Source organism: Mastigoproctus giganteus, chromosome 7, assembly GCF_048544385.1.
Source record: "Mastigoproctus giganteus isolate SK-2022 chromosome 7, ASM4854438v1, whole genome shotgun sequence".
In the NCBI taxonomy this organism is placed as follows: domain Eukaryota; kingdom Metazoa; phylum Arthropoda; class Arachnida; order Uropygi; family Thelyphonidae; genus Mastigoproctus; species Mastigoproctus giganteus.
In genome coordinates, this window is record NC_143581.1 from 35032667 (window position 1) to 35054072 (window position 21406).

Below are 21406 nucleotides of genomic sequence, written 5' to 3' on the forward strand. Positions count from 1 at the left end.
AATAAAAATTATAAACCAATCTCGGAAAACAGAAACATCCATCCAGGCATTTTTCTGATATTTATACAAAACAGGAAAATTAGAAAGATTTTTAAATACTCTTGGTTTTTTTGACTTACCGATAATAAGCATGGTCAATCTGCGCATTCTAATGACATCTGCCCATATAGTAATTGTAACTTGTTACTTTCTCATCTTAAAACTTGGTGCAGGCATTTCTCTTTTAGTGGCTAGGGTTTTTCTCGGTAATGCTTTCCATAATAAGCCAGTCTCATCAATATTATAAACGTTTTCTTTCTCATAATTTGCTTAACTGAAGCAAACTTACTTTTAAAGGACACTGCTGTCAATTCATCTGCAGAGTTTCTCACCATGAATAACTAGTTCACATATACTGTCTCAGTTTAAAATTTTTCAGCCAACATGTGCTTCCCTTAAAATATTCATTACTTCTTAATTTTCGATTAAAATCCAATGCTTTTTCACACAACAATGTGGTAACTAGGCAGCTCTAACGTATAATTATATAGCGTAATATGCATCACTCCATTTAGGATTCTATTAGATAGCGTAGTATTGACAATTAATTAATTAAATTTATTGATCTTATTAATTTAAAATATCATGCCCCAGACTAGAGCAGCAAAGCAACGGGCACAAGGTGGCAGGAGTGCTGTGACACGGGAGAGAACTGAGGCGGGGGGGCAATTCTCCAACGCATCACAGCCTAAAAAAATGTGCAGCTTGTGAAATGTTTCCCGAACTCTCTAGAACAGAACAGAACATGATCTAGCCAAGGAGGATGTTTTTGTATGTGCCAGGTGCAGAGAGTGTCTAGAAATTAGGCATCAACTCAGCATTCTACTGGGCGTCTATTAGAGCTTGTGGTGTAGGGTAGATGCCCTCGAAGAAAGTAATATGAGGGGCCCGTCAAGCTCTCAGCTGCCCAACTCAACGCCAGAGCTCACACTTGAGCATCAGGCAAAACAGCGGCAATCTCCAAAGCAGAATGCGGTGGTCCCAAAGGAACTAGTTATTGTTGGTGACTCTATTGTCAGGGAGACGGAGAATATATTGTGTAAAAAGGATAGATGGAACAGGACCAGGGTATGTCTGCCAGGGGCAAAAGTTGATGTAGTAAAGCATATATCATCTTTTAAGGGAACAAAAGGTGATACTGTTTGTCATCTTAATGTTATTGGTGTACGTTGGCACCAATAACATTAAGAGTAGGAGATCTGCAGATTTATTTAACAAGTATTATTAATCTTGTTAAACTTCATTGTCAATTAAATTGTTCTTTTAACTATATATATATATAACGACTTAGAGTACAAACGTAACAAATAATTAATACATACTTGATACGGAAGTTATATAAAGGGAACTCGTAGATAACACTCGATACTGATAAATAAATATAGCGTTATAACTGTGTTAAGATACAAGTTTAAGGTTTTAATTTTGTTCTGAAATTGCAATTTTACTGACATTTAAATCGAAATCATGACTCTGACCAGAGCAGCAAAGCAAAAGGCTCAAGCTAATAGGAGTGCTGTGACTCAGGGGAGAACTGAGGGGGGCAGTTGCCCTCTGAATCACAGCCTTTTAAGATGCACTGTTTGCTTGATGTTTGCGGAGCAATCGGGTACGGGACATGATACTGCCATGGGGGATGTCTTTGTGTGTGCACGATGCAAGGAGTGCAAGGAAATTAGGCGACAACTCGGCGTTGTTATGGGCCTATATGAGACCTTGAAGGACAGGGTGGATGCCCTCGAAGAAAATACATTGAGGGGCCCATCAAGCTCTCAGCTGCCCACATCAACGCCAGAGCTTGCACTTGGTCATCTTGCAACACAGAGGCAGCCCCCAAGGCAGAATGCGCAGGTCCCACAGGAACTAGTAGTTGTTGGTGACTCTATTGTCAGGGAAACGGGGAACATGCTTTGTAAAAAGGATAGGTGGAACAGGACCAGGGTATGTCTGCCAGGGGCAAGGGTTGATGACATTGTAGAGCAGATATCATCTTTTAAGGTCACAAAAGGTGATATAGTTGTACACGTTGGCACTAATGACATTAAGAGTAGGAGACCAGCGGAATTACTTAACAAGTACAGGTCACTGTTGAAAAAAAGCAGTGAAGTAGGGTTAAATTTGAAAGTGTCTGCAATTCTGCCCAGACACGATAGGAGGGAGTATATGATGAGAGCCTTGTCGATCAATTCGGCCCTGGAAAGATTGTGCAAGGCTCAAGGGGTAGAATTTTTTTCAGCCTGGAATGTACTTGTTAACAGGAGAGATTGCTTCTACAGGGATGGGATACACTTAAATAGAAAGGGTGCAAGAATATTTGCTGATGCTATCGAGGCAGTGTTAGGTGGGTCGGAAAACTGCTAGCTTGGGGGGAGACAAAGACTAATGGATTAACAGTAGCCACTGGCAGAGGTGAAAGAGATTCTTGCACTGCTTCTATTGGAATGAGCAGAGGCCTGAAAAACAAGATGCAGGATATTTCAGAGACTGCTGGAAGTCATTGTGATACAAGTAAACACATGGGTTGTGTTAGGGTAGCTAAGAATAGAAACAAGTGCAGGTATACTTGTGTGTACACCAATGCTAGGAGTTTAGTAAATAAATTTGATGAATTTGAGGTATTGCTCAAAACATCAAAGGCAGATATTGTTGGGATATCAGAGACGTGGTGTCACACAGATATAAGGAATGCAGAACTGGAATTTGAGGAGTACAATGTGTATAGAAAGGATAGACAGGACAGGAGGGGAGGAGGGGTTATGCTATTAGTTAAAAAACACATAAAATCCAAGGAAGTGAAGCCAGTCGACATTGATGGACAGGGCAGTGTCGAGTCGGTTTGGTGTGACATAAGCATAGGTAAATCAAAATTGAGAGTAGGAGTGTGCTATAGGCCTAATGACTCTGATGAGTATAATAAGATACTGTACAGGGAAATAGAATGGGCCAGTAAATCAGAGAGTCTTATAATGGGGGATTTTAATTTCCCAGATATTGACTGGAATTTGTGGGTTGGTCACTCACACACTAGCAGGGCTTTTGTGGATTTATTGGATGATTGTTTTCTACACCAGCATGTTCGGGAGGCAACTAGAGGGAGTAATACTCTTGATCTGATTATCAGTAGTGATTCTTCATGCATTAGGAATCTGCAGATAAAGGAACCACTGGGTGGCAGTGATCACAGTGTGCTGAAGTGGGATTTACTCAAGGAGGTAACTACCATCAGAGGCAAAGGGAAGGGTTTTTGCTTTCGTAAAGGCGACTATGATGGTCTGAGACAGTATTTAAATTCTATACAGTGGGACCAACTGATGATGTTACCAACAGCAAATTCAAAATGGGAATCATTCAAGGAACTAATCTTGGAAGCTACCAGGCTTTACATACCAACCAAGAAATATTGTTCAAGGTTGAGACCTAAATGGTTGTCAGATGAACTAATGAGACATATGGAAGAGAAGAAAAATGCATGGGATACATACAAATTAATGGGTGACATGGAAGCCTATGATAGATATAAGTTGGTCTGTAACCAAGTCACAAAGGAGATTAGGCAGGCAAAAGCAGATTATGAGAAATCCTTGGCAAAGGACGCAAAGAAAAACAGAAAAGAGTTCTTTACCTATTTAAACTCAAGACGGAAAGGGATGAATCAGATTGGTCCACTGGATGTTGATGGTTCAACAGTTGAGGATCCTGCTCAGGTGGCTAACAATCTAAATGAGTATTTTGCATCTACATTCACACATGAGGAGTTATTCAGGAAGGGGAATGTCGTAGGTGAAGTAAACATTGGCAGTGAGCTAGATTATTTTCTAATAACAGAGGGGAAAGTGGAGGAGAAATTGCTGAGGATAAACATAAAAAAAGCACAAGGGGTGGATGGGATCTATCCAGTTATATTAAAGGAGGCAGCAAAGGAAGTAAGCAAACCCCTAGCCATAATTATGAGAGCTTCTTTGGACTCAGGGGAGGTACCCATGGACTGGAGATGTGCAAATGTAACCCCAATTCACAAAGGAGGATCAAAGGCTGACACAAGTAATTACAGACCTGTTAGTTTAACTTCGGTTCCAGGAAAATTAATGGAGGCACTGGTTAAAGAAGCACTGCAGGATCATCTGGACAAGAATTCAGTTATAGCTCAGACACAGCATGGTTTTGTTAAGGGCAGGTCTTGTCTGACCAATTTGATTGGATACTATGATGTAGTCACAAAAGAACTGGATGCAGGGAATAACTTTGATATTATATATTTGGATCTTAGAAAGGCTTTTGATACTGTTGCGCATGGAAGACTGCTGCACAAATTGGAGAAGTGTGGCATTGGAGGCAAATTGCTGCTATGGATAAAGGGATGGTTGAGTGGCAGAAGACAGAGAGTGGTAATCAATGAACACTGCTCAACGTGGACTAATGTTATTAGTGGAGTTCCTCAGGGTTCAGTGTTGGGTCCATTGTTGTTTTCTGTATTTATAAATGATATGGATGATGGTGTATCAGGCTTAATGTCCAAGTTTGCAGATGATACCAAGGTTGGCAGGGTTGTTAAGGACACTACTGATACTATGCTGCTGCAACAGGATCTGGAAAGGTTGAGCAGATGGGCTGAGAGGTGGCAAATGAAGTTTAACATTGACAAATGTAAAGTACTACATATGGGAAACAGTAACCCCAGATCAACGTATCAACTCTGTGGTACTACGCTGACAGTGGTAGAGAATGAAAAGGACCTGGGGGTAATTGTGCAGGCAGATATGAAGTTCTCTGAGCAGTGCAGACGAGCTGCAAGAGTAGCTCATGGTGTCTTGTCAATGATATACAGGAATTTTTCTAGCAGGGATAAGGATGTGATTATTCCCTTGTATAAGGCATTGGTCAGGCCACACCTTGAGTACTGTATACAGGTCTGGAGGCCTCATTTCAAGAAGGATGTAGAGCTGCTCGAACGAGTACAGAGAAGGGCAATAAGACTAGTGAATGGAACAAAGGGGTGCTCTTACGAAGAAAGGCTTAAGTTTTGCAAATTACGGAGCCTGGAAACTAGGCATCGGCGAGGTGATCTGATAGAGGTGTATAAGGCTTTGAATGGCTTGAGCATGCTCAATGCCGATGGGATTCTTCCTCTTGCTCAGAATAATCACCTGAGAGGGCATAAATTCAAATTGAGGAAGGACGGATGTCTGATAGATGTGCGGAAATTTGCCTTTAGCCAGCGGGCAGTTGGTTTGTGGAATAGACTCCCATCGCTTGTTGTTGAAGTTGATAGCCTAAATAAATTTAAGTCTCAGCTGGACAGGTATTTCGAACGAACGGAGGGGTGAAATGGGAGTAGTGTTTTTTTTTTTTTTTTTTTGTTTTTTTTTTGGCTGATGCTGAATAAGCTTGCTTTCTTGCATCATATGCCTCTACTAATGCTAAAGTACAGGTCAATGTTGCAAAAAAGTCGTGAGTCAGGGTTAAATTTGCAAGTGTCTGCAATTCTGCCAAGACACGATAGGAGGGAATACACAATGAGAGCCTTGTCAATCAATCCGGCCCTAGAGGGAATGTGCAAGGCTCAAGGGGTAGAATTTTTTTCAGTGTGGTCTGTGCTTGTTAACAGAAGAGACTGCATCTACAGGGATGGGATACACTTAAATAGAAAGGGTGTAAGAATATTTGCTGATGCTATCGAGGCAGTGTTAGGTAGGTCGGAAAAATTCTAGCTTGGGGTGATTCACAGACTAAAAGGTTAAAAGTAGCCACAGGCAGAGGTGAAGGTGATTCTTGCACAACTTCTATTAGAATAAGTAGCGACCTGGAGCGAGGGGTGCTGGGGGTTTCAGGGACTGATGGCAGTCATCGTGAAACAGGTGGGTATATGGGATGTGTTAGGGTAACTAATAATAAAGACAGGTACATGTATACTTGCATGTATACCAATGCTAGAAGTATAGTAAATAAATTTGATGAATTTGAAGTGTTGGTCAAGACATCAAAGGTGGATATTGTTGGGATAGCAGAAACGTGGTGTCACACAGATACAAGGAATGCAGAACTGGAATTTGGGGAATACAATGTGTACAGAAAGGATAGACAGGATAGGAAGGGAGGACGTGTTATGCTGCAATTAAGAAAAACAAAATCAAAAGAAGTGCATCCAGTTGATATAGATGAACAGTGCACTGTTGAGTCAGTCTGGTGTGACATAAGCACTGCAAAAGCAAAAATAAGAGGAGTGTGTTATAGGCCTAATGACTCAAATGAGTACAATGAACAATTGTACAGAGAAATAGAATGGGCTAGTAAATCAGAATGTCTTATAATGGGGGATTTTAACTTCCCAGATATTGACTGGAACTTGTGGGTTGGTCACTCACACACTAGTAAGACTTTTGTGGATTTATTGGATGATTGTTTTCTGCAGCAGCATGTTCAAGAAGCAACCAGAGAGGGTAATACTCTTGATCTGGTTATCAGAAGTGATCACAGTGTTACTGATGTGGGATTTACTTAAAGATATAATTACCATCAGAGGGTAAAGGAAAGGGTTTTTGCTTCCGTAAATGTGAGGAAAGGGTTTTTGCTTCCGTAAATGTACAGTGGTCTCAGACAGTTTTTAAATTCTGTACAGTGGGATCAACTGACAATGTTACCAACAGTAAATTCTAAGTGGAAAGCATTCAAGGATTTAATTGTGGATGCTACTAAAAGTTTCATACCTATTAGCATTAGCATTAGCATAGGCATATGATGCAAGAAAGCAAGCTTATTCAGCATCAGCCAAAAAAAAAAAAAAAAAAAAAAACACCACTCCCATTTCACCCCTCCGTTCGTTCGAAATACCTGTCCAGTTGAGCTTTAAATTTGTTTAGGCTATCAACTTCAACAACAAGTGATGGAAGTCGGTTCCACCAACCAACCACCCGCTTGCCAAAGGCAAATTTCCGCACATCTATCCGACATCCGTCCTTCCTCAATTTGAATTTATGCCCTCTGAGCTGATTATTCTGAGCAAGATGAAGAATCCCATTGGCATTGAGCATGCTCAAACCATTCAAAGCCTTATACACCTCTATCAGATCACCTCTCCAGTGCCTAGTCTCCAGACTCTGTAATTTGCAAAACTTAAGCCTTTCTTCGTAAGAGCAACCCTTTGTTCCATTCACTAATCTTGTTGCCCTTCTCTGTACCCGTTCCAGCAGCTCCACATCCTTCCTGAAATGAGGCCTCCAGACCTGTATACAGTACTCAAGATGTGGCCTAACCATTGCCTTATACAAGGGAATAATCACCTCCTTATCCCTGCTAGAAAAATTCCTCTTTATCATTGACAAGACACCATGAGCTACTCTTGCAGCTCGTCTGCACTGCTCAGAGAACTTCATATCTGCCTGCACAATTATCCCCAGGTCCTTTTCATTCTCCACCACTGTCAGTGTTGTACCGCAGAGTTGATACGTTGCTCTGGGGTTACTGTTTCCCATATGTAGTACTTTACATTTGTCAATGTTAAACTTCATTTGCCACCTCTCAGCCCATCTGTTCAACCTTTCCAGATCCTGTTGCAGCAGCATAGCGTCAGTAGTGTCCTTAACAACCCTGCCAACCTTTGTATCATCTGCAAACTTGGACATTAAACTTGATATCCCATCATCAATATCATTCATTAACACCGAAAACAACAACGGACCCAACACTGAACCCTGAGGAACTCCACTAATAACATTAGTCCACGTTGAGCAGTGTCCATTGATTACCACTCTCTGTCTTCTGCCACTCAACCATCCCCTTATCCATAGCAGCAATTTGCCTCCAATGCCACACTGCTCCAATTTGTGCAGCAGTCTTCCATGTGCAACAGTATCAAAAGCCTTTCTAAGATCCAAATATATAATATCAAAGTTATTCCCTGCATCCAGTTCTTTTGTGACTACATCATAGTATCCAATCAAATTGGTCAGGCAAGACCTGCCCTTAACAAAACCATGCTGCGTCTGAGCTATAACTGAATTCTTGTCTAGATGATCCTGCAGTGCTTCTTTAACCAGTGCCTCCATTAATTTACCTGGAACAGAAGTTAAACTAACAGGTCTATAATTACTTGTGTCAGCCTTTGATCCTCCTTTGTGAATTGGGGTTACATTTGCACATCTCCAGTCTATGGGTACCTCCCCTGAGTCCAAAGAAGCTCTCATAATTATGGCTAGGGGCTTGCTTACTTCCTTTGCTGCCTCCTTTAATATAACTGGATAGATCCCATCCACCCCAGGTGCCTTTTTTATGTTTATCCTCAACAATCTCTCCTCCACTTTCCTCTCAGTTATTACAAAATCATCCAGCTCACTGCCAATGTTTACTTTACCTACATGATTCTCCTTCCTGAATAACTCCTCATGACTGAATGTAGATGCAAAATACTCGTTTAAATTGTTAGCCACCTGAGCAGGATCCTCAACTGTTGAACCAACAATATCCAGTGGACCAATCTGATTCATCCCTTTCCTTCTTGAGTTTAAATATGTAAAGAACTCTTTTCTGTTTTTCTTTGCATCCTTTGCCAAGGATTTTTCGTAGTCTGCCTTTGCCTGCCTAATCTCCTTTGTGACTTGGTTACAGACCAACTTATATCTATCATAGGCTTCCATGTCACCCATTAATTTGTATGTATCCCATGCATTTTTCTTCTCTGCCACATGTCTCATTAGTTCATCTGACAACCATTTAGGCCTAAACCTTGAACAATATTTCTTAGTTGGTATGTAAAGCCTGGTAGCCTCCAAGATTAGTTCCTTGAATGCCTCCCATTTTAAGTTTGCTGTTGGTAACATCATCAGTTGGTCCCACTGCATAGAATTTAAATACTGTCTCAGACCATCATAGTCGCTTTTACGAAAACAAAAACCCTTCCCTTTACCTCTGATGGTAGTTACCTCCTTGAGTAAATCCCACTTCAACACACTGTGATCACTGCCACCTAGTGGTTCATTTACCTGCAGATTCTTAATGCATGAAGAATCACTACTGATAATCAGATCAAGAGTATTGCTCCCTCTTGTTGCCTCACGAACATGCTGATGTAGAAAACAATCATCCAATAAATCCACAAAAGCCTTGCTAGTGTGCGAGTGACCAACCCACAAATTCCAGTCAATATCTGGGAAATTAAAATCCCCCATTATAAGACTCTCTGATTTACTGGCCCACTCTATTTCCTTGTACAATATCTTATTATACTCATCAGAGTCATTAGGCCTATAGCACACTCCTACTCTCAATTTTGATTTCCCTATGCTTATGTCACACCAAACTGACTCGACACTGCCCTGTCCATTGATGTCAACTGGCTTCACTTCCTTGGACTTTATGTTTTTCTTAATTAATAGCATAACCCCTCCTCCCCTCCTGTCCTGTCTATCCTTTCTATACACATTGTATTCCCCAAATTCCAGTTCCGCATTACTTATATCTGTGTGACACCACGTCTCTGATATCCCAACAATATCTGCCTTTGATGTTTTGAGCAATACCTCAAATTCATCAAATTTATTTACCAAACTCCTAGCATTGGTGTACATGCAGGTATACATGCACCTGTTTCTATTCTTAGCTACCCTAACACAACCCATGTGTTTACTTGTACCGCAATGACTCCCAGCAGTCTCTGAAATATCCTGCATCTTGTTTTTCAGGCTTCTGCTCATTTCAATAGAAGCAGTGCAAGAATCACTTTCACCTCTGCCACTGGCTACTGTTAATCTATTAGTCCTTGTATCCCCCCCAACTAGCAGTTTTCCGACCCACCTAACACTGCCTCGACAGCATCAGCAAAAATTCTTGCACCCTTTCTATTTAAGTGTATCCCATCCCTGTAGAAGCAATCTCTCCTGTTAACAAGTACAGTCCAGGCTGAAAAAAATTCTACCCCTTGAGCCTTGCACAATCCCTCCAGGGCCGAATTGATCGACAAGGCTCTCATCATATACTCCTTCCTATCGTGTCTGGGCAGAATTGCAGACACTTTCAAATTCAACCCTAATTCACGGCTTTTTTTTCAACAGTGACCTGTACTTGCTAAGTAATTCCGCCGGTCTCCTACTATTAAGAAATATTGTTCAGGGTTAGGCCTAAATGGTTATCAAATGAACTAATGAGACTCGTGACAGAGAAGAAAAATGCAACAGGATCTAGATAATTTGGGCAGATGGGCTAAGAAGTGGCAACTGAAGTTTAACCTTGACAAATGCAAAGTACTGCATATGGGTAGAAGTAACCTCAGAGAAACGTACCAACTGTGTGGTACTACACTTAAGGTGGTAGAAAATGAAAAAGACCTGGGAGTAATTGTGCAGTCAGATATGAAGTTTTCTGAGCAATGCAGACAGGCTGCCAGGGCAGGTCATGGGGTTTTGTCAATGCTATATAGGAATTTTGTTAGCAGGGAAAAGGAGGCTATTGTCCCTCTGTATAAGGCAATGGTCAAGACACATCTTGAGTACTGCGTACAGGTCTGGAGGCCTTATTTTAGGAAGGATGTAGATTTGCTTGAGCGTGTACAGAGAAGGGCAACAAGATTGGTGAGGGGAATAAAGGGATCCTCTTACCAAGAGAGGCTTAAGTTCTGCAAATTGCAGTGGCTGGAGACTATGCACCTGCGCGGTGATCTGATTGAGGTGTATAAGGCCTTGAATGGATTTAGCACGCTGAATTCTGATGGGATCCTTCCACTTGTTCAGATTACGAACCTAAGGGGGCATAAATTCAAATTAAGAAAAGACAGATGTAGAATAGATGTGCAGAAATTTGCCTTTAGCCAGTGGGTGGTTAATTGCTGGAACAAACTTCCATCTGTTGTTGTGGAAGTTGATAGGTTAAATAAATTTAAAGAGGAACTGGACAAGCATTTGGAGGGAATGGTGTGAATTTTTTTTTGGCTGATGCTGCTTAAGCTCCTTCACTTGCTTTCTTGCATCACATGCCGGTACTACTACTACTATTGCCAGACAATGCTTCACCTAAACTTAGCTTCTAAAGAAAACAAACAAAAATAAATAAAAGTCCACTCTTTAAAGTAGCATTTTCAGTTTTCAACATTGTCTTTTTCCTGCTAGATCCTCCTTCACTAACATCAGCGACACAAATTCTGTTATAGCATTGGAATTTTTCTAGATGACGTAAATTGTTGAAATCCCCACATTAACCTCTTTGGAGAGATTTCCTAAATTTTCACCTTTTCTAATTCTATTAATAATTTCCGTTTTTTGTTACAATGTTAAAACTACGCGTTTTCTTTTTGTTCACATTTTACTGTAAAAAATTGAGAAAAATAATAAATCACACAGTTTCAGGGCGATATTATTCTTATCGAATCTGAAATTCACTCATGGTTTCAGAGAAAACCCAGTAGTCGCTGTGATATTTTTCTAAAGCACATTTCTGAAAGTCACAACCATAAAACAATAAAAACAATTTGTAGTTTTCAGTTTATTGGGCTTTTTGTTTGTACAATCTGTTATAAACAGGTAGTAAACTCGATCTTTTGCTTATTATAATCAAAATTCAATTTGCAAATGTGACCACTATAACCGGTTCTTACTGTACTACCGTTAATGAAAAATAAAAAAAATAATAATAAAAAAAAAGATCAGCCATTCAAATTATTCAGGATAATTGATGTTCCAGATAACCAACATTCTACTGTATATTAATAATGATGTTTAGAATGATATTAATATAGTTAATGGACTGGGTACAATGCTAAATATAGAAGAAATTACCCAATGACCATAATGGAATACAGGTTAGTAGAAAGTGACGAAGAGAGAGGGAACAAGCTAACAAAATCAGAAGTCGATCCTAAAGAAATATCTGTGGGGGTACCTGAAAAATAAAAATAATATATTAAAAGAAGTATTTAATGCTGTAGATCCAATGAATTCACCGACTTCATCAAGGGTCAACCATCGAAATCAAAGCAAAGATAGCAAGAAATAAGGCCTCTGTTTCTGACATGAAATATACGTAGCACATGGTTAAAACAATGAAGCTATGTTGAAATTTGAAATAAGAGCATGGGGAAATAATGTCAAAAGTAGTGGTAGGTAAGTGAAATGTTGACATATTTCATGGCTGACCTGACAGAGACGAGGGACAGAAACCAGAAAAAATAAAATAAAAAGAAAACAACTTACTGTGGTACCAAACAGGAGCCAGTATGTGGACCATAGGGAGTGACCCAAAGTGCTATGGGGCAATGGAGTAAAAGGATTATTTGATGTCATCTCTGAGTATTCATGATATGTGATTGCAACTCCAAGCGTTGGAAAGAGGGGACAGTAAGTCAGATGAAATTAAAATTACTAAGGTATGTTTGGCAGATTGGAATTAAACAAATTGCCGACCGGGCTAGCCGGGTGGGTAAAGTGCCAGCCTGGCAACCCAAAGGTCCTGGGTTTGAATCCCGCCTCAGGCTTGGATCAAAGTACTGCAAAAACCTTGGGAGGTGCATTATGGCCACAGAAGCCGATGCGCCAACAACTACCAAAAAATAAATAATAATAATTAAACAAATCAAGTAGAACGTCTCAGGATAGAGGAGTTGCGTAAGGCGAGAAAAGTATATTATACAAAGGGTACTAGGAAAGTTTTGCAATACAGCTTTGTTTATTTAATTTTTTCAAAGTAATTTCCTCTACATTCAATACACCTCTCCATCCTCCGAAACCAATCTTTAAACCAGTTCTGCCAAGTTTCACTAGGGAGTAAAGCACACTCGTTGTCCCAAGCCCGTAGAAGGTCCTCATCACTAGAAAACAGCCTCCCTCATAGCTTCATTTTCACATGCGGGAACAGTGCAAAGTCGCAGGGAGCAAGGTCTGGCCTGTAGGGAGGGTGCTCGAGAAGTTTCAGTCCTGTCGTGGTCAAATATTTGGTGCAGGCTTTGGCGCGGTGAGCTGGAGCATTTTCGTGATGGAGGTACCAGGTGTCCATTCTTGACTTTGGCCGCAGGTTCTTCATAGATCCAATGACTTTAGGCAGGCATTGTTCAGTATACCACTTAGCTGTAACTGTCTTCTGCGTGTCCAAAACGACACGTTCCACAATTCCACTCGATTTGAAAAATACAGCTATCATTTTCTTCTTTACAGATCGGGATTTTCTGACAATTACGGGTGTGTCGTAATCATCAAAGACCCAAACTTTGTTTTGAGCCTTGGTCGGCAGATCGTAATAGTACAGCCAAGTCTCGTCACCTGTCACGATGTTGTTCACATACCGAGATGGTCCCTTATCAAACTTTTTTAACATCTCCCGGCACCAAGTCACACGTCGTGTCATCTGCTCTTCAGTCAGTTGATGCGGCACCCAGAGAGAACAAAGTTTCTTCACGTGCAAATGATTAGCATTAGCATTAGCAGAGGCATATGATGCAAGAAAGCAAGCTTATTCAGCATCAGCCAAAAAAAAAAAAAAAAAACCTTCTCCCATTTCACCCCTCCGTTCGTTCGAAATACCTGTCCAGTTGAGCTTTAAATTTGTTTAGGCTATCAACTTCAACAACAAGTGATGGAAGTCGGTTCCACCAACCAACCACCCGCTGGCCAAAGGCAAATTTCCGCACATCTATCCGATATCCGTCCTTCCTCAATTTGAATTTATGCCCTCTGAGGTGATTATTCTGAGAAAGATGAAGAATCCCATTGGCATTGAGCATGCTCAAACCATTCAAAGCCTTATACACCTCTATCAGATCACCTCGCCGGTGCCTAGTCTCCAGACTCTGTAATTTGCAAAATTTAAGCCTTTCTTCGTAAGAGCAACCCTTTGTTCCATTTACTAATCTTGTTGCCCTTCTCTGTACCCGTTCCAGCAGCTCTACATCCTTCTTGAAATGAGGCCTCCAGACCTGTATACAGTACTCAAGATGTGGCCTAACCATTGCCTTATACAAGGGAATAATCACCTCCTTATCCCTGCTAGAAAAATTCCTGTATATCATTGACAAGACACCATGAGCTACTCTTGCAGCTCGTCTGCACTGCTCAGAGAACTTCATATCTGCCTGCACAATTACCCCCAGGTCCTTTTCATTCTCCACCACTGTCAGTGTAGTACCGCAGAGTTGATACATTGCTCTGGGGTTACTTGCAGAATCGAACGAATTGCTGGTGCATTTAGGCCCCAAGTATCCTCTATCTGTTGGTAGGTCACTCGCCTGTTTTCGTCAAGCATTTTCCTCACAGCAGTAACGTTTTCCTCCGTAACTGACGTTCGTGGCCTTCCCGGCCTCTCAGAATCCTCCAGAGTGAAATTTCCCCTTTGGAATTCTCTATACCACCTGAATATCGTTGTACGATGTGGACAATCATCATCTAGTGCAAGAGTCATTTCTTCTAAGCACTGGTCTATGGTTAAACCACGCACGAAATTATACCGCAAAACTGTCCTTATCTCATTTCGTGACCACGATGCCATCGTAAGCACTTTACACTCTCACTACTAATGAATAACTGAGCCCATCGACTTGGCGCGGCGGCTACTATGGATGTATGAACATGTCTCAACATGCAGCAACAAGCAGCTTCCTGTGATTCATTGTTGCGTCATATTGCAAAACTTTCCTAGTACCCTTTGTAATAGGAAAATAGCATCTCAATACAGTCTGTCCTCGTATAGCACGATAGTTGTGTTTCTAGAAACCCACGTGCAATGCAAAATCGTGCAATATAAACAACAGGCCCTATGGGAAAAGTGGGGTTAGGTGCCAATCACCCAAGATTGAACACATTTGGAATCAAAACATTACCAAACACAATAAATAATCGGGTAATTTTAATCGTTATAAAATACTTACTTATTTTATAACGATTAAAATACGTAATAAAAAATATTATATTTTTTATTATAATATAATAAATAATAAAAAATATTTATTTTTTATTTAAATAATAATTTATTAATAAAATAGTAAAAAAATTATATTAAATAAAATAGTCGTAATAAAATACTTACGTATTTTATAATACGTAAGTATAAATTATAATACGTAAGTCGTAATAAAATGCTTACGTATTTTATTACGACTATTACGTAATAAAATATTGCTAATGATTTTGCTTCTAACGTAAGCAAACTTGTTTTTTGTTTGATTTTCTATCCAAACAGATGACAGCCGTTCCATCTCTTCCAATTCTTTGTGTCTTAATCTAATGGATTTTAATTACACTTTGAGTTGTTCCTGCTATGAAAGTTGCAGGAACAACTTTCATAGCAGGAACATTTTCTCTGCATTCTTTGTAATTCTCAGCGTTGCGTCATTTCGGCCTGTAGCACGTGCAATATCACATGGTCTTTCATTTTGCTCAAAGCGTTTCACAATTTCATATTTTTTCTCTATCGACAGAGGCGGACTGGCCATAAGCCTTACCCGGGAAATCCCGGTGGGCCGGAGGCCGGTGTGATTTTGGCCATAAACCATAGTATGAGGCCACTATAAATTTTCCCAGGTAAGAATTTTTGACCCAGTCCGCCTCTGTTTATCGATATTGCTTTTCTTTTTTTCTCCGAATCTGCAGTGTCTTTGCCAGGACTCTTCCATTTCACACCTTTAAGTATTTTACTCATTTTTTAGGGAATAAAGCGAAATTACAAAACGAGGAGGCACGCTTGATACACATAAACAAAGCTGCGTCCGTGTAGCAACTGAATAAACAACACCGTAAAGGCCGAGATACACTATTAACACCTCACATTTTACTAAAGCACATTTCTGGGGATTACTACCATAAAACAATAAAAACAATTTCCAGTTGCGTTTCTGCTAGTGGAATCTGTTATAAACTGTTAGTAAACTCGATCTAATTGTATTTTCGATTATATCGATAGCTGGAATTGTGTTGGTTTTTACGTTATTATGGTGAAATGTGTTTCCCCTTCACTGATATAAAAAACAAATACATTTTCAGAATCTTCTCTTCATTCCTATCGTGTTGCGTTCGGTTGGGGTGATTCTGCGTTCGACTGCCATTTCTTGTAAACACAAAGGCGAATCGTGCATAAGCGAATTCGGTTCGTGTTATATAAGATAACGTTTCCCTATTTATAAATCGTGTATGATCGAATTCGTGTAATATAAACACGTGTTATACGAGGACCGACTGTATTGTGTTCGGTAAACTAATGGCTCACGAGAAATAAAAATGTAGCGTAGCAGGGAAGTGAAAAGAGTTTGGAAGAAGAGGGTGAATAGATGAATGAGCTAGGGCAATAAGGGGTTGTGAATCCCATTCCTATAGCAGGGCTTTGAACATAGTTCTGAGAGTATACGTCATGTGTTTAATCCAGTAATGTTAAAATAAATTAGCATTAGCAGAGGCATACAATGCCAGAAAACAAGCTTATGCAGCATCAGCCAAAAGAAAAAAAAAAAAAAAAATCCCTCCCATTTCACCCCTCCATTTGTTCCAAATGCCTGTCCAGCTCAGCCTTGAATTTATTTCCAACAAAAGATGGAAATCTGTTCCACCAATAAACTACCCGCTGGCTAAAGGCAAATTTCCGCACATCTATTCTACAACTGTTTTTCCTCAATTTCAATCTGTGCCGCATCAGGTTCTTAATCTGAGCAAGAGGAAGAATCCCATCAGCATTCAGCTTGCTCAGCCCATTCAAGGCCTTATAACACATCACCTCACAGGTGCCTACTCTCCAGGCGCTGAAATTTGCAGAACTTAAGCCTTTCTTGGTAAGAGCACCCCTTTGTTCCCCCTCACCAATCTTGTTGCCCTTCTTTGTACTCATTCTATCAACTATACATCCTTCCTAAAATGAGGCCTCCAGACCTGTACACAGTACTCTGGTTGTGGCCTGACCATTGCCTTGTATAATGGGATAACCTGCTAGCAAAATTCCTATATATCATTGACAATACCCCATGACCTGCTCTGGCAGCATGTCTGCATTGCTCAGAAAACTTCATATCTGACTACACAATCACTCTCGGTCTTTTTCATTTTCTACCACCCTAAGTGTAGTACCACACAGTTGGTACATTCCTCTGGGGGTTACTTCTACCCATATGCAATACTTTGCATTTATCAATGTTAAACTTCAGTTGCCACTTCTCAACCCATCTTCCCAAATTTTCTAGATCCTGTTGCAGTTGCACAACTGCTGTATATGTCTTCATCATTGAAATCTTTCCTGATTTCTGCAATCCATTCATCCAGTCAATCCATTAATTCGCCATTATTGGATCTGCAGATTGAGATTCTTCACTAATTTCTGCATAACAACTTATGTCAGTTTTTAAATCAATCCAGCCAACCACTGTTACACACAAAATTGCCGTGTACAAATCGTTTAACAAATTTTTCCGCTTAAGTCTTCCAGATCAAACCGTCTATTGAAAATCCAGCACTTCTTTATGTGGTCAACCATTGAAGCTATGCTTCTTCAACGTTTGTAATCTCGCACTTTCTAAATTTTTTTCCCCCCGGTTATGTTCTTTTCCAGTGCCGATATGTAAACATCTTTATTCTTCCGCAATGTCGATACATTTGAAAAGGACAAAGAAAACTTTTTACACACTTGAACATTTTTTGCAACACATTCTAATTCACAAATAATTTTGACTTTTTCACGAATCGAGAAACACTCTCTTTTGTTAGTGGACATGTTTCCAAAGGAAGGGTTCGTTTCTAACTGATTTTACTTTTAAATGATATAGTGATCTGCATACAAAGTTCTTAGAAGTCCCACTTCCAAAATTCTTTGATGTCTCGAAATAAATTTATGGTTCAGTGAATGCAAGACGATCTGTAAATAGGATAATACGACAAGCGGAACACCAATGCACTATTCTATAGCCCCTGTTGGAGGACAAGGTCATAAACCGGCTGCTAATCTGATGTAGGTGGTCATAAAGTTTTTCCCCCCCATTTTTGTCTATTCCAAGAATTGGGTTTTTCGACTACCTGAGCAATTAAAAATGTCTGCATAGTTACCAAAATTTATTCGCTATATCCATGGCAGTACGCTCGTTATAACAGTGATTGTATGGGAATATGCGTAAATTAAAATCATTATGGCTTTTTGCTCGTTACAGCTGTGATCTCATTATTTCTGTGTTCGTTATAACACAAGTTCAACTGTAATTTAAAAAATAATAATAAATAAAAGTAAAATGCAGAATTATGCTAAAATAATACCGATTAAATCCTGTAAAGGAAAACTGAATGAAATTTTGAATTAAAAAATTTTAAATTAAGGCAAATTGCCCAGTTTGAAATTTAAACAAAGCAAAAGAAAGAGTAATCTTAAGATTTTCATCAATAGTCATAACCTGATTTTATTCTTTGTATTTCCTAGCATTTACCAAGGTAAATGCTAGGAAATACAAAGAATAAAATCAGGTTTTATTCTTTGAATAAAACCTGATTTTATTCAAATAAAATCAGGTTTTATTCTTTGAATAAAACCTGATTTTATTCAAATAAAATCAGGTTTTATCCTAGCATTTACCTTGGTAAATGCTAGGAAATGACAATTCTTCAGCATGTTCATCAAAAGTAAATTTTGTTGAGTATTTCGTAAATATTTGTCATCGCTCCACAAAAGAGTGTTATTGAGCGACTAAACTTTCTTCAATAGGTATAGCTTCACTTATTTCATCACATGTAGGAGCATCATCATGTTGAATATCTTCACCGAAGAATGCTTCATCAATCTCCATAAATACAGAAGGTACAAAGGATCATCATCAATAATGATGATCCTTTGTACCGTTATATATACAAAGGATATCTATACTCGGAGTATAGGTATCCTTTGTATCTATACTCCGAGGCAAATGACTGACCATTGAATTAACATTTACAGGAACATTTATAATTTGGCCGAAACCATGTCTTAGTCTTCAAATTTGCATGAATGGTATACGAGGAGAAATGAGTAGCTCGGTCACTAAATCCAATCAAGGCATATGAGGTGGAATAGCAGGATAAATGAAACTGTTGCTCTTTGAAAATTTTGGAATGGAATAATTTTTGAGATGCTCGACAAGTATTACAAGCCTTCATAGTTGTTACGTCTGCAGTTGGTTACGTAACAACTGCAGACGTAACTTCCTGGAGTGCACATTTTTACATCATTTTCATACCAAAATCAATTGCAGATATCACAAACACTCCAAATGTATTTTTCAGAAATTGTTGTTCAAATTGTTTATGGTCATGTTCGATGTTCTTGTAAATGATTTCATGCTCGACTACTGTTGAAACCTGGGTTTAACAACAGGTGATTGAGCTGAAATATGATTTTGTATTTTTGGATGATGCAATCCAAGCTGGTTGTTGCAGTATACTTTGTTCAGCCGGTTCAGGAATCCATTAAAAATCAGGTAATTCATTTGAACTCAAATCTTCAGAAAGTTCTTGAATATAATTTCGTGATGTCAATGGTGCAGCTTCTCGATGAGAAATCGACATAGAAGGCTGATGTTGATCAAAATCTTGAGAAGCAGATTTTATTAAACTCTACATTTTTTTTGTTCTCTAAGTTTTTGAACTTGTTCTTTTGTCGATGGGAGGCTTCTTCGGTGGTTTTTAAGCTTTTATTCTAGCATACTTTTCTTGATTTTGCTTGTTGTTGTTTTTGTTTGTTTGTTATTTGGCTTTTAGGAGCATTAGCAACTAAGGCCATATTGCTCCGGGAATATGTGGTAGTCATTCCCTGACCTTTCCACATCCTTCGTATTTGGTGGAGACGGGCTCAAACCCCGGTGTAATCAAGAAGCGTGTGCTATGCACTGCTGCTCCTTCCCACCCGGCTACAGAGGCGCCTTGATTTTGCTTAGCTGGAGTTTTAGCCATTTTCGAAATACTCTTTTAGATTAACTGAAATTAGATTTGGTATTCTTATAATTCAATAGTTGGCGAAATCCATTTGTAGAATAGTATGACGTCATAACCAAAAACTAGTGCAAGAAGTGACTGTTTTATTGTTGCATTCTTGAATCAAAACATTTCAAATTTTTAAACGGTTTAATCAAAACCTACTTACTTAAGCTACTTAGGTTGACGTTGATCAAAACCTGAGAAGCAGATTTTATTAAAGCCTGCATTTGTTTCGTTCTCTTATGTTTTTAAACTCGTTCCTTTTCAACATGAGAGGCTTCTTTGGTGGCTTTGAAGCTTTTACTCTACTAAATAAGTTTTAGTAACTGAGTTGGCGTCATTTGCGTATCTTAGTATGAACTCATTAGTGACTGAGTTAGCATCAACGTTAGCGACTGAGTTAGCATTGTTAGCGCCATTTAGGAAGTGATATCCTTTGTGTCATTTAAAATCTAACAGCCACCTAATAGGAAGTGAAATCAATTACGTCATTTCTGTAAGAAAATTTCGTTACCAATTGGTTTTACTCTAGTGCCGCCATAGCTCTTTTCACACCAAAACCTCCTCTTACAAAAATCTAAAAGAAAAATTAAACTTCACTTCATTGGCATTACTGCTTCCACAACCCCATGCAAGTGACTCCAGTTGCTGAGGAAGCAGTAATGCCAATAACAAATCATTTGGTGCATAGCGGGAAGTACTCTAAGGTCTGTTCACAAATTTTTTGATCATGGCTCTGTACATAGCAACTGAATTTAAATGGAGCGTATTACTAGTGACCCATTCTTTGGAATTTCATCTTCAAAGAGCACTCTTCAGTAAATTTTTGCGCTACTGTACTGAACATTACAGAAGGAGCCGAAATTTTTTTTTACATATGTATGAAATACATATGTACTTGTGGCAACAGATAGCTGGACACTCTAGATTTTATAAGAATTTCAATACATGCAACATTCTTACCTGCAAAATCTCTGGCATTAACACTTACACCTTCATGTAACAACTGTTTTACTTTCAACAAATCACCACGTATAGCAGCTAAATGAAGGGGAGTTTCGCCCCTTTTGTTTCTTTTCTCCAATTGCTGGTTGTTACTTTCTGAGAGTGAAAAAGCTTTACTGTCTTCAGATATAAAGTTTGGCAGTTCTGTTAAGGAGAAGAAAATAGGATACATTTATATTTTGGAATTATCCATTATAAATGATAAGAAGGCATTTCACAACAATACAAAATACATTATTTAATGAAGAAAAATTAATTACATACTACACTACAATCCCTCCTTGGGGATCTCCCATGGGAGAATGTCTTATTTGACAAAACCTGTTTTTTTTTTTTTTTTTTTGCTTCAATAAATAGTGATCACAAACATCACAAGAATGACAATAGCATTTGGTAAATGCAAGAATTTAAGGTTGTAAGATAGAAGATACTTGGTGATATTGCACCTGAATTTCTGTAGACTGTAATAATCAGGAAATATATGC

At 39.1% G+C, this 21406-nt stretch overlaps 1 protein-coding gene across 1 annotated transcript in view; it reads right to left on the bottom strand.

The window, feature by feature from the left end:
* LOC150082811 (uncharacterized) overlaps positions 1-21093 on the bottom strand; it is a 204515-nt gene extending 183422 nt beyond the window's left edge. Inside the window, exon 1 of the mRNA XM_090378290.1 lies at positions 20880-21093. Coding sequence (XP_090234416.1) covers positions 20880-21093 — 214 coding nt within the window. The remainder of the gene's footprint in view (positions 1-20879) is intronic.
* Positions 21094-21406: the final 313 nt, after the last annotated feature.